This window comes from Manis pentadactyla, chromosome 7, assembly GCF_030020395.1.
Source record: "Manis pentadactyla isolate mManPen7 chromosome 7, mManPen7.hap1, whole genome shotgun sequence".
Taxonomy (NCBI): domain Eukaryota; kingdom Metazoa; phylum Chordata; class Mammalia; order Pholidota; family Manidae; genus Manis; species Manis pentadactyla.
The window spans coordinates 119,668,258-119,683,037 of record NC_080025.1 but is presented as its reverse complement, the minus strand read 5'-3'; the positions used below and the strand labels follow the sequence as shown (position 1 = coordinate 119,683,037).

The 14,780-nt window shown below is 37.7% G+C and overlaps 1 protein-coding gene across 1 annotated transcript; it reads left to right on the top strand.

Annotated features, from left to right (window-relative positions):
• Nucleotides 1-10: 10 nt before the first annotated feature.
• LOC118922657 (uncharacterized) lies at nt 11-3,308 on the top strand. The gene is made up of 2 exons (XM_036905674.2): nt 11-562; nt 908-3,308. Exons 1-2 carry the CDS (start codon nt 11-13, stop codon nt 1,496-1,498), a joined length of 1,143 nt encoding a protein of 380 aa, XP_036761569.2. The 3' UTR covers nt 1,499-3,308.
• Nucleotides 3,309-14,780: the final 11,472 nt, after the last annotated feature.

The following is a 14,780-nucleotide window of genomic DNA, read 5'->3' as shown; positions in this document are numbered from 1 at the left end:
AGCTTCCTGCATGCGGCCACAGCCGCTGCCCCACGTCTCTTCAGGGGTCCGGTCACCGCCTCTACTCCTTCGGCCCAAGTCACGGATGGCGGTGCTGCGCGCTGGGCACCGGGAGCCGAGGGGCGTTAGTACAGATCCGCCTCCCCGTCGTCTACAGGCACGCCTGGCGTCTTCCGAACGCGTTCTGCCAATCGCCCCTTCACTCTCTTTTCAAGTTCAGCTCAGGTGCAGCGTGACAGTTACGGAGCCCGGGAGCTGGCGGCCGCCGCCGCCGCCGCCGCGGCAGCAGCGTCTGCCTCCGCGCAGAATGCGCCTCGCCCGCGGTACATACCTGGCAAAGTGCGCGCCGGGGCTGAGTTGCATGGACTTTCTCCTCGTCGTGCACCCGGAAAGGAAAAAGCCGAGAGAGCAGCTCGCTAGCAGCCGAATCCCAGGCGCCCAGAGCACAAATGCAGCTCAAGCGAGCTCTCCCCCTTCCCCCATCCCCCCGTGCTTCTCTCCTCCTTTTCACCTTCCAAACGCCAGGCGCAGGCGAGCCGAGCTGCAGCAACAAGTTCAAAAGGTGCGGAGGCGGCGACAGCGGAGGGGACCCGCTCCTGCCAACTTACTGCGCCGCCGCTGTCGCCCGTGTCCGGGCGGCGGGGTGCGGGGCGGCGGGGCTGCGGGGCTGCGGGGCGGCCGGGCGGGCGGCGGCGGCGCCGCGGGGCCGGGGCCGGGGCGGGCGCGGGCAGGCGCCGGAGCACGGAGGAAGGAGGCGCTCGGCTGCGCGGGGGCGCGGGAGGGCGACTCGCTGCTTCCCCGCCGGTGGGTGGTCCTGCATCGCCCCGGGCTCCCCGCGCCGCTCTGCTCGTGCGATCAATAAATAAGGAGAAAATAAATAAATAACCGCGCACGCCCCGCCACGCAGGTTCTGAGAGGCGTCTCCTGCCTTTCCCTCTGCTTGACCTTTCTCCCACCCCGCCCCCTCGGGCTCCTGCGCTCCACCCCAGCCACCCACCAGCCCCGGCGCAAAATGTCACCGAAGGAGAGCGTCCAGGTGGATCTGCCGGGGAGGAGAGCGAGCCTGGTGGAACAAAGGGAAGCTTCACGCGCTCGGCTGCGGCGGTTCGATGAAGGAGAGGAGCGCGGGCACCGGTGCCTGGCTTCCGCCTCCCTGGGACCTGGTTCAACGCGAGCGTGGGAAAAAAGGGAAACAGAGAGAGAGGCTGGGAAGGAGGGTGAGCCGAGCGGAACGCGCAGGAATTGGTTGTCTTCTGGGGGCTACTGGGTGACAAGACCTGCAAAACCCCGCGGCGGAATTTTTAAGTTGCATTTCCGTCTCTTTATTTGTGCAAACCAGATGTTAACGTTGCAGGCGTTAATATGTCATCTAGCCAACTTGCCGAAAAGTCAGGCAGTCTCCTTGCTCCAGGTCTCGCCGCAACTCCTTTTCGCGTCCTCTGAGAATGACAGGAAGGATTTAGATCCCTTTTCTGAATGTCAGCATCTAGAGACGTAAGTGTCTGTGTGAGCGTCCCCTTCACTCTCTCTGCCATATCTGCGCATATCTAAAATGGTTAAAGTAGTTAAAGGTGTCAGTGTGAGGCGTAAGTGATATGATGTGAGACTAGGTAACTGTCGCGGCCAACCGTTTTGTTTTTCGTGTACCCCGCCCCCCAGTCATTAAGAATCTTCCTAAAAACCAACCAGTTACCTTTATAGCCACTAGATGGCGTGAGTGGAGAGAAGTTAAATCTACACCGAAGGTTCGGATGCTTTAGAAAGGTGAAGGATCAACAAACTGACCCGAGAGATCTATCACATAAATATCCTCAAATCCCCCACACCCCACCCACCTTTAGAGGATTTATATGAGAGTAACTACTTAGGCTTGAGCCTGCATTTTGATGCAGGAATGAGATGTGGAGTTTCCCGTTGAAATACCTCTTAAAATTAAATTTAGATTACTGAATAGTAATAATGACATTAATAATAATAGTAATAATGAAGGCCATAGGAAATACTGAAGCTTCATCTGTGTTGTTTAAGGAGCGAAGGCTAACTTCTGTCTGAAATGACCTTTTTCAGGCTTTGTTTGACTGTTCACTTGGTTTGTAAAGGAAGTGGACTGTGATGTATTCTTGAATTGACTTTCAGGCTTTAGAGACCTTAGACAGGATGGGTTAACCTTAAAAGTCTGAAATGTAATACCTCGATAAAAGATAGGAACTGAAAAAACAGAGTATACAGTAAATGACCAGAGAAGGAGAAAAACGAACCTCACGATGTACAGGATTTTCTGTAGAGATGGAAAGGTATTTTTTAATTTACTTGTTTACTGCTGTAGAGGTTTAGGGAATCCCATGTTAGTAGTTAATAAAGTCGGGGCTAATGCACCATGTAAGTTTAGAAATAGAACTGAAGACACCTGCTGTTTATCTGTTTGTATTACTTGAATTGAAAGATGCTTGTAACAATAACCTGCATACCTGAAAAACAAACACTTTAACTGGAAAAGAAAAAGAAATAAGGGGACTATTTAATTATTACTGTAAAAAATTAACCCTTTCCTAATCTGAACAGTAAGGTACCATCATAACAGGTGCATCCAGAGAGTGGAGAGCCATGAATATTCAATTGATGCCAAAGTGGTGTGCCATCCTGTAGAGATGGGGCAAGTGACCTAAATAGAGCCTTTAAAACTTCCCTGCAGGAAACCTAACACAAATATAAACTTAGGGGTTTAACTGCACAAAAACCCCTAGATAAGCAAGAATATAAAGTCTTCGATTTTAAGGTTTTATGATCTGCTCTCCCTCACTCTCTGCAAGCTTCTTGATAGAGTGGAAAGAATGTGGGCTTAGAAGTTAAACACATCTAGATTCACATTCTAGCCCAAGAAATTACTCAGACTATGTTTCCATTGGCAAATTACTTTACCTTTTTTTAGAAATTATGGATGATAAAACTTTTTACTCCTTACTGTGAAGAGTAAAAGGAAAATTCTTCTGAACACTGATGTGGAAGTCAGCATACACAGAGGGTACTCAATATCAATTTCTTTTTACTTTAATGCACAGTGGAAATTTATATCATTATATCCAGCCTGTATTTGAAATTCTCACAGATTTTTTTTATGTTGACTTTTGCCACTAAGTTCAGGAGTCCCCTTGTCATGATATGCTGGTGACCCTGATTTTTTAATACTCATTCCTGCATTGAAATAATGTTATGTACACAAAATCCAGCATAACACTCTATATGCTTCCGTTGCCCCAGGTTCCTGTTCTTCCTTCTCATATTCTCATTTAACATATTCTGCTTGGTGCTGGAAAATAAAGATCAAAATTGAATTAACCACCCCTTCTCCACTATTGTCTATTCCTCCATTTTATCTTCTGATGAAAGCCCCAGGAAGAAGCCTCATGGTGGACACAGATTGTGTTCTGTTCTTCACCAGTTTCCCCCCAGAAAGACACACACTCATCCAGTAATTCCTGTATATTCCACCCTCTTTCCCAATCCTTATTTTGCACCTTGAGTGATTTTTTAAAACTATTTTGAGATAATTACAGATTCCCACAGAGTTGTGAAACGTAATAGAGATGATTCCTTATATTATCAACTAGGTTCCGCCAAAGATAACATCTTGCATGTTACAGTACAATATCACGACCAGGAAATTTACCTCGATACAATCCACCCACCTTATTCAGATTTCACCAGTTTTACATACATTCATGTTTGTGTGTTATACTTAGTTCTGTCTAGTTGTATCATAAATGTAAATTTGTGTGACCACTATCAAGGTAAACAGAAGATTCCCACCACAAAGTCCAGCTCTCTCCTTCCCTCCCCCTCCCTGTCCCTTGTCAACCACTAATCCATTCTCCTCTATGATTTATCAATTCAAGAATGTCATATAAAAGCAACCAGGCAATGGAACCTTTCAAGACTGTCTTAGTTTACTCAGTAAAATTATGTTCAGATTCATCCATGCTGTTGCATGTATCAATAGTTTATTCCTTTTAATTGCTGAATATTACCACACTTTGATTAAACATTTACCCACTAAAGGACATCTGGATTGGTTCCAATTTTTGACTAGTATAAATAAAGCTTCTGTAAAAATTCAAGTACAGGTTACTGTGTGAACAAAATTTTTCATTTCTTTAGGATAAATACACAAGAGTACTATTGCTGGGTTGTATGAAAGATGTATGTTTAGTTTTGGGAGAAGCTGTCAACTGTTTTTCTAGAGTGGCTGTACCATTTTATATCCCACCAGTAAATTATAAGTTATCTAGCTTTACAGAATCCTCACCAGCATTTGGAATTATCACGATTTTTTTGTGTTAGCCATTCTTATAGCATATAGTGACATGTCATTGTGGTTTTAATTTGCATTCTCTAATGACTAATTTTGTTAAACATATTTTTCTGTGTTTATTTGCCATCTGTGTATTTTTCAGCAAAATATATATTTCTGTCTTTTGCTTAGTTTTAATTGAATTGTTTGCAAATTTTTTTACTGTTGATTTTAAGAGCTCTTTATACATTCTAAATAATTGTCCTTTGTCAAATATGTTCCTTGCAAATATTTTTTCCTACTCTATAGCTTGTCTTTTCATCCTCCTCAGAGGATTTTCTGGAAAGCAAAATTTTTTAATGCTAATGAGATCCATATTATCAATTTTTCCTTTTTATGGATTATGCTGTTGGTGTCAACTCTAACAACTCTGCCTAGACCCATGTTCCCAAAATTTTCTCTATTTTTTTCTGTATGTTTTATAGTTTTACATTTTAAACTTAAATCCACAAGTTATTTTGAGTTAACTTTTGTATAAGGTATGGTGCTTAGATCAAAGTCCTTTATTTTTTGCCTATGGTTATCTGGTTGTTACAGAACCATCTGTTGAAAAGTCTATCCTTTCTATATTGAATTGTTTCTCCATCATTGTCACAAATAAATTGAGTATATTTTTGCATTCTAGTTTTAGGTTCTCTGTTTTGTTCCACTGATATGTGTTTCACCCCTCACAAAAACACACTTGATTACATAGCTGTACTCTTAATTAAAGTTGTTCCTGCCACTTTATTATTCTTTTTCAAAGTTGATTTAGCTCTTCTAGCTTCTTGACTTTCTATGTTAATTTTGAAATACTATGTATTTCAAAACAAAAAACCTTGCTGGGATTTTAATAGGCATTGCATTACACCTATAAATCAATTTGAGGGAATGGACATGTTTATTATGTTGAATCTTTCAGTCCATGAGCATGGTATGTCTCTCCATGTACTTGTTTTATTTCTTTCATCAGTATTTTGAAGTCTTCAGGATACAGATCCTGACCCTGCTCTAGTACCTTTATACTAAGTATTTAATTTCCTTTGATGCTATTATAAATACTATTGCATGTTTTTTAAAATTTGGTTTCCATATATTCATTGTTAATATAGAAATGCAATTGGCTTTTGTGTATTGATCTTGTACCTGCAATTTTGTTGAACTTCCTTATTTGTTCTTGGGTTTTATATAGTGACAATCATCCTCATGACCTAAAGACTCAGTTTTATTTCATCCCTTTTAGTCATATACCTTTTAGAGTTTTTTTTATGCTCTTATAATCATGTCACTACCTCTTTAAATATCTTTCAATGATTTCAGAAATCATTCCTTAGCAGAGAAAATAGAACCCTTCAATATTTCAATTTCCTCTTCCCTTTAAGTCTGATCTCATGCTGTCTTAATACTAGTTTACTTCAGTCACATTCAGCTCTTTTTTGGTCTACAGGATTTGGTGTGTTTTATCTTGATCTGGGTCTTGGTTCATGCATTTCTTTCTCACAGATCTTGAGTACTCAGCTCTAGCCTCATCCTCCAGGAACATTGCCTAACTCTTTGGATGATGTCCACTTTGAGGGCTCCATCAGAGACTATCATAGCTTAGATGAGATTTGTGTCTTTTCTACTTTTTCTTAGCTACCAGACTGTAACCTCTTTGAGGGAAGGCAATGGTTTTTTATCTCTGTATCCTCAGTATCTACAATTGTATTTGGCACATAGTAGAAATAAAATGAATGTTTGCTAATGACTGAATGCTCTAATTAGATAGTTAATATCACCATTTTTCCCATCATAGATTATTATTATAACTCTCCAAAATATTCATAGAGAATCAAGCTAATTTACCACCAAGATGTACAATGGAAAACATTACCTTAGCAATGAGATAAATGATCCACGTTTGTATAGCTGTGCAAAGAGTACTTTCTAAGTGTACTCACTATGACTGATTTTCAAAAAGGGCTTGTGATGTGGATCATTTATTTATCCTTGTTTATTTTATCCAAAAAGAAACAAAGTTCAAGGGGGTTAAATGATGTTCTAACATTATATCATAAAAACTAAGAGGTAGAAGATGACTCATTCCCAGGCATTCTGACCCTACAAAACATATCGTTTTAGGTCTGTAAACATACTGCTATCTGTAATGGTGAAGTCTCTGACAATTTGTTAGTACTGGTGATGTATTTGCACAGATGGGTACCTGCTACTGTACTCATCTCCCATGGCACACCTCTGCAAGGTCTCTGACCAGGGCAAGAAACCAGTCTGTGGTCATGGAGAAGGGAGGGCACTGCATCTGCTCATTGCATATTTTAACCAATTATGCAACTGCTTAGAGTGATAAACAAATTAATGTCTAGATTATATATTTCACATAAGACAAATTTAATATATCTGACTACATTCTTAGAACCTCTTCACATGGAACTCTTTTGAAAGTCTGTATTAAATTATTTTACTTTACTGGTTTTTATTGAAATATAATTGACATACAACACTGTAGTTTTAGGTATACAACATAATAATTTGATAAATGCACATATGGGGAAATATTTACCATAATAAGTTTAGTTACAATCTATTACTACACATAGTTCTAACACTTTTTCTTGTGATGCGAACATTTAAGATCCACTCTCTTAACAACTTTCAAATACACAGTGCAGTATTTTTAACTGTAGTTACCATGCTGTGCATTACATCCCCAAGACTTAAATGTATTATACCTGGAAGTTTGTACCTTTTGACCATCTTCATCTATTACCTAGCAAACTTGTATTCAGTTATTTTAACATTGTATCATCTTTTTGTTAAAGAAAAACAGTCCTAAATGAAGAAAGAAATTCAATCACCTTATAAAATGAGAAAAACTTCTAGCCAGTAATTGAAATTATGTGCAGTAAATCTTAAGGTCTAACAACTTCAAATTTTTACAAATCAGTTTTTTCCATAAAATAACATGTTCATTTATACTGCTAAATATTAAGAAAAAAACGTTTTTACCCTAAAATATTTGATCATAAATCACAAATATTTCACATAAACTATGATTCTATACAAAAATACATAGTTTACATTCATTCATTTTTCTAGGTTCCATATTATATCGAGTATGGCAAATGTATTTTATCCAAAGGTAAGTTTGGTTTGGATCCTTTATTCATTGGAAAATATACAGAAGCTGTCTATGTTTTTGCTTCTGTTCCCCGAGATAATAAAATCTGACACAATAATTAATAATATAGGGGATATGAGGAAGTCAGAGCATAAGTAAAGCTAGTTAAATATTTAGAACATACTTGGGATTTTCAAATACCTCACACTATCCCTAGGATATGGCCATCAGGGAAAGGGCAATGACCCTGTGTCTTTTTTGGACCACTATTAAAAAGCTAAGTTGGCAACCTGAGTTTAACTTCTTTTTTCCCTTTATTAGTACTGTCAAAGCCCCTTTCAAAGTCCTCTTCAAAGGATCTTTCCCTTTTTAAGTTTTAGACTTTGAACATCTCCTATTAAAAATAGCCCATTTTCAGGGTCTTTATTCCTCACATACAGAACATCTTAAATATATTGTATATAATGCAACGGACTTGACTTTCAAAGTTGCTGCAATGCTGCTGTGAGACCCTGTCACATTCTGTGTGACTGGAACTGTAAGCTAACACAGTTTGTAAATAGATATAAAATTCTAACCATCCTGGTATGGCTTCAATTCTGCCTCAAGAGCTGGCCAACATTATGAAGGAACACAGAGGTTGTTTTAATATAAGGAATATATTTTTGTTGTTAAAATATTCATGATATCATGAATGGTGGTGCACATGTTGTTTCTATGAACTAAGAAGGCAAGGGACAAATTACAGGGGAAAAAATTCAGTTTTTAACACATTATCGATCATTTACAATGTATAAGGCACCAAGTTGGACATTGGCATGACCCAGATTATTCAAGATCAACCTCAGGGAGTTTGACATCTGGGATGTAAAAAAAAAAAAGAGAGCATGGAAATCTTTTTTAATCCAAAAGTAACCTTTCTGTGAGTTTCATTTCATAATTTTTCCCTTAAGTACTTTACTCTGAGAAACCATTTATTTGTTAGAGATGGAAAAACAGGGAAGATAAGAGGGAACATATAAATTTGCTTCTTGGACTTATTATCATATTTATAACTTTGGGATTAATTGTTATGAAATAATTCTAGTGTCAGAAACTGAGAGTTGTTTTTACAAATAAGAAAGAAGCAGTGAGAATTCCAAAGAAACAAAACCCTATTTTTCTACAACTGGAGAAAGTAAATTCTTGCATATGTTACTAACATTGACAAAGAAGATAAATTACTTCCCAAATAGCTTATTGTTGTTGAAAATCTTAAAGAAGCCTTATAAGGTTTTCATCATTTAAGAAGCCACTTCTGTGAGAAAATTGGCAATTACTTTCTTTAAAACTATTTGATATGCTCTAACAAGCCATTTTGATACACAAAGTATATCTGCTTCATTATTTCTATACACAATAATATAGTTGGCTTTAATAAGTCACTCAAAATAGTAGAGTATAAAGAGAAGCAAAATAATACAATGCTTAAAAATATTTGGTTAATATAAGGTCCCTGGATTACCCCACTTTTAGAAATTGACATTATGTAAATTTTCTATTTACCACTTAGCCTGCATTGGATTTTAATTTAAATAAAGAAAAATATTTAATAGAGGCTTATTAAACTGGCTTTACACTGCAGCTGTTCCAGTCCCTCAGGTAAATACTTACTGAGAGAGCTTATTAAAGTTTGTTCTGTTTATTAATGTTTAAATTATTTTTCCTTTCCTCTTGTATGAATCCTTTGTGGGGACAGAACTCCCATTAACTTTAAAGAATTCTGTGCATATAGATTTGGGGAGAGCAACATGCTTGGTATGTTTATTAAGTAATTGCCTTTTATGTTTTTAATCTATAGATGTCAAATTTTCTGTACCTTTTTTTTTTCGGGAACAGGAATTGGACTCAAAGAAATTTGGAGAGCTTAGATTTTCTACTATAGTAAAAAATTTCACAGTAAAAGGGGGCATAAATAATTACATTAGTATTTTTAAACATTTAAAACCATTAATAATATGTAAACATTTAAAATATCTAAAATATGAAAAGAAAAGTTTGTGTGATGTGAGGCAAAGATACGAGAGCAGAAACAGGTATTGCTTGCAAGGAAAAAGAAATTGTGAAGTTAGAGGAGAAAGCAGTTTAAAAAGATACTCTAACACTGATCCTACTCCTTCAGACTGTGTCTACTTATGTAAGTGATTTAAAGAGGAAATAACAAATGTTTCATTTTATTATAGCCATGTACAGGATAAAGCTAAAAGAGAAGAGACTGACAGAAAAATATTTTTTAAAAAGGCCACTCCAAATAAAGGATACAATAAAAAAGAAAATGAAGGATGGACATAAGATGATAAAATGAGATGGACATAAAAAAATGTAGCGTGTGTGATTATTTGAATGTTGGTCATGAAAGGCTAAGGAGAAAAATATAGATGACACCAATTGAGTCTAGTGATTGGGAAAATAAGTACAGGAAACAGGAGAATAGATGAAAACTTGTTTAGGGAAAGAAGATGCTATCTTCCGTATTGGGAATGTTAAGACTGAGGTTGCAGTAAGCTGGACATACAGGATATAGTGTGATTTAATGGAAGACTTGATTTAGTTAAAGATCTTCTAGAAATTTAGTTTTTGATATTACACATTCAGATATTAGTATTCTGTTCTAGATCCCCAATTTCACTTCCAGTTGTCTTAGATGCAAGCGATTGACCTTGAAAGGGAGAAAATAAAAACCTTTAAGAACCCATTAGAGATTAAGAACAATAAAATGTTTCACTGGTGCTCATATTGTATATACTTAATAACTTCTCTTTTCCTAACAGAGGAATCTACTTTCATCAAAATAACTAGTGAACTATTTGGTTAAAGAATATAAAAAAAATATTTTAATTATCTTGTAGTCATACAGTAGGACAACAGAGAAGAGCAACATATATATAGCCTATTAAATTATAAATATATAATTTAAATATATATGTAAATCTCTCTCTGTCTCTGTCTCTCTTTCTCTCTCTCTCTCTTTGCTTCTGCCTATCTTTGTCTCTGTCTTCCTGTCCCTGCCATGAGTTCACCCTGAAACTCCCAACCCAACTGTCTTATGACATTCCTTTCCACAGTCGCAGTGCCTTCCTCTGACAATGAGAGTCCTGTTTCTCACTAACCTACATATATTTACTTATTTCACTGATCCTCCTTTATGCACCAATCATCCACTGCTGCTACTCTCCCCCTTCCTTAGTCTCCACTACTCTCTGCCGAACACTGTGCCTCCGTGCACCAGTGTGTTCGCCCTTGTCTCCCCGCTCCGAGATCCAAAAATCCTGCCTTAGGACACCCCATGCATGGCTGCCCCACTCACCCCACCCGGCTCCGACACAGATGCTGTGTTGCGTCCCCAGCGGGACACCTTCCTTATACCCAGGCTCCAGCATTCCGGGCTGGTCTCCGCCTACACTGTGGAATCCCTCCCTCACCCCACACAGCTCGAACACCCTACTTTGGGTCACCACAGGCCAACATGCCTCCTTTCCACCTCACACATGGGTACATACTTTCCTTAATGATATTATTTAATGATATTAATTAAGTATAATTAATGATACTTACTTAATGATATTAATAATATCTTATTCCGGAAAGAAAGGAGATGGGAAAAGGAATGAACTTAGTTTAAGGAAAATAAATTGATTATCTAGAATTTTTCAAGAAACTTTTTCTAAGTGCCTAATCTTTACCAGGTTTCATATAAAAAGATATCAGAGAGAATATGGGAGAGAAAGCTAAATATACTGGTAATGACACTCCACAGTAGGAAATACTGTGAGATAAATAGGCATGAGGGCACTAAAGACCAGCAGCTACTGCTGAGGAATCAGAGAGAGAATCTTTAGGGGGTTACTTCTTGTGCAGAAAGTAGTTATCACAGCAGGCCTGAGACTGCTGTCTTTAGACATGCCTGCTTGTAAGATTGGCCCTTAGTTGGCATCCAGACCCCTGATCCCCCAGTTAGTAGTTAACTGATGGAAGTTCACTGTACCTAGAATGTGGAAACAATGTGGTTTATGCTGAACACCTTTCCTTCTGGGAGTCTGAAGTTAGTACATGCTAGTACCTGCATGAACAGCTCTCAGTTCAGGCTCCAACTGGCTTCCCTGGGCAGAAATATCACATTTATGTTGCTGCATTTTTAGCTGGAGGAAGAGAATAATGTGACACTTTGTGGGATGGAGAGAGTGTAAGAAAACCACCATGTAGATTCTTCCAGACACTATGCCCTTTGCCTGTATGATCCAGCCACGTACCCTTGTATCACTGTAGTATCCGTGGTGAGTACACCTCCATGCTGTCACCCGTGAGTCTTTCTAGCAAGTCCCTGAAAGTGGGGATGGTCTAAGGGACACCAACAGATTCCTGAACTGAGTTTTAAGTTTGCTGAGCCAAATTTTGTCAAGTGAAGATGGCATCCAGACATTGCTGGGCAGAAGATACAGCAAAACATAAGCAATGGGAGTGGGAATCAATGTGATGTTGCAGAGATATGAGGTTCCACAACTCATTCATTGTTTCTTTTTTTTTTCTCTCTCCATTTTTTTTCATTCATTGTTTCTTAAGCAGTAGTTTAAGGAAAGAAATGTCAGAAAATACAAGCAGAAGGAAGATCTCAGAAGTTCTTCCATTAAGTATTACTTCTTAATACTTTAGGAAGTATTCAGGATGAGGAGTAAGAAAAATTGGGCAGAAGTAAAATGACAGGTTTTTATCCTTTTTAATCACATGAGTAAAATTATTTGTGCCCGTACTAGTAAATTACTAATACCCTGGGAAATGATTAACTAATTAGCTATTTGGTATTCTACATTTTCAAACACAGATTCATATTAAAGTTATTTTCAGCTTAATAGTTTTTACAATAGACTACATTTTTATCTTATTCATAGATTCTGATAAATAAAAGAGGAGGCAATAAATTTGGTATTCTTTACTCAGTGCTACTGGCATTTTGTTTTATATGTTCTGGGGTGTTTGTCAGTTTTAGAACCACCTATATATAAGTTTCAAAATGTAATACATCTACAAAATGAAATTAATCACTTATGCACTGTATGCAATATAAAATACTGTGTCAACAACTTAAAATATAGTGTCTGTATGGATGAGGCTGTTAAATATTTGCCTTTGAAAAACAAGACTCTTCATCTTCATTCTTTGGCAGACCACCTTGGGAAAAAATATGAAGAGCAGTAGAATTAGACATAAATCCATTTGTGGTGGGTTCTGGTGTTGTTATTTCTGTTTTTTAAATTTCAAGTACTTCCCATTGGAGATAAATTCAAAGTGAAACATTATTAACTCTGCAATTTAACACTAACCATATATTACCTCTAAAAGTTAAAACACAAAATCTTTTGACAAAATCTTAAAGTATTTATACAGATAATTACTGGAATAAAAGCAAACACAAAAATATTATTTTATTAAGATTTTATATTTATAGGGTAAATGGCAGAATTTCTAGAATCTCCTACCCGGCCTTAGCCATTTACATATCAATAGGTTTCACTGCTGCAGCCTCCAGGGAAAGGAGTGGACAGAAAATGGCCATTCTCTCCTCCCCTCCGTTCCATTTGCCATCACCAAGGCCCAGGGAGATCCTGCCAAAGGGGCAGGCAGGAGAAGCAGAGAATGAGCCACAGTGGAAGGAGACAGTCCGTGCCAAGCCTACTAGTGATGTAAGGAAAAAAACCTTTTTCCCAACCTATTCTTTCCCTTGACTTATTTTAGTTCCACCAGTTCCATGGGGGGACTCACCCCAGGGCCGGGAACACCCTTCCCCCAAGAGCTACAATATTATTTCATAAATATTTCTTTTTGTCCAACATAGCATTTCCAAAAGAATGGTTTCTGATATTTTAATAAGTATGAATTTAAAAATATTTAAATTACAGAATTTACTCTGAATTTACTGAGCCCAGTGATTATAAATGACAATAGTCAATGAATAGTTTTGCTATTTTTTAGGACATATTTGAATTTTTTTGTGGAAGGTTTTTAAGAGTCATCATAGACTAATTTGTATTACAGAACTATAAAATGACTAATAATATCATACTCAGTAGCTTTTTACTCAATAATTGTTCTCACACTGACTTTTTATGTGCCTCTGCCTATTTAATGGTCCTCCTTGTCAGTCATACTTGAATGGGCTCTGCATCATAATGCAGAGTAAATAATAAAACAGTTTTCATGGTTATAAAATTTTCCAAAGCGAAAGCCTCTTGTGTTGCTTAGAGAAGATATGCTTTGCTTCAAGTCAATAAGATGGAAAACACATAGCTGAATCCAAATCTTCAGATTCATACTGTCTACAGGGACCTTGTCATCTAGAAGAAAACGTTATGAAAGACACATCCACCTTGCAACCTGTATTATAAATGAATAAATCAGAAAAAATGTTGCTTTGGGGAAGATAATGTTGCACATTTTGAATCAAAATTACAGGTATTGCATGGTATTTGAAAGAATACATGAAAAGACATTTTTGAGATATTGAGATCAATTCCTGTATCTCAGGTACCAGTAAAATAGTAAATGAACAAATACAGACAACTAAATCAAACATTGGTATATAGACTTAGCACTACTGTTGAGGATCAACATAAGTAATATATATTTAAAATGAAATGTGAATTGAACTGACATAAGGTATGTGTTATATTTTAAGATCCTTTTAACTTTAAATGGATGAAACTAATTCTTATGTATACTAACATTTTCATATATTTGGGTAACATTCTGACAAATTCATTTTGCAAACATTTTTGATTGCATGTCTTTCTCAAAAACCTTTATTATTCTTTATATATATATACATATATATAATTTCATTATTATTTTATGTACTGAATACTATGGGCCAAGCTGTGTTACCAAGTACCAGCATACAGAAGCCAGGCAAACAGACCAAGAGCTGCTGGCTGCTGTTTGGAGGTCACCGGCACATTACAAGGTAATGCTCTATAATGTAAGATGTACCTCTTAAGAATGCTTTATTTACTTTCATTCAGGTTACCACTGCCTTTTAACAATCCATTTCAATACTGCCTGGCCTCAAACAACATCATTTTTATTTTGCTCATAAATCTGTAATATGATTAGGACTTGGAGAGGAAGGCTCCACTTTAGCCGTATAACATAAACTCACATGGCTGACAGGTGGTGCTAGTTGTTAGGTGAGGGTTCAGACAGGACTGAGGGCCTGTGTCCCCAGTTCCTTTCCATGTAGACCTCTCCATGTAGCCAAGTCTTCCTTATGTCATGATGGCTGTGTTCTACAGGCAGGCATCCAGA

What these genes read in the sequence shown, in the direction of transcription:
- LOC118922657 (XM_036905674.2), top strand. Translation starts at nt 11, where the DNA reads ATGCGGCCACAGCCGCTGCCCCACGTCTCTTCAGGGGTCCGGTCACCG. An exon ending in TGCAGCAACAAGTTCAAAAG is followed by an intron (nt 563 to 907) that starts GTGCGGAGGCGG and finishes CCCGCCACGCAG; the next exon opens with GTTCTGAGAGGCGTCTCCTG.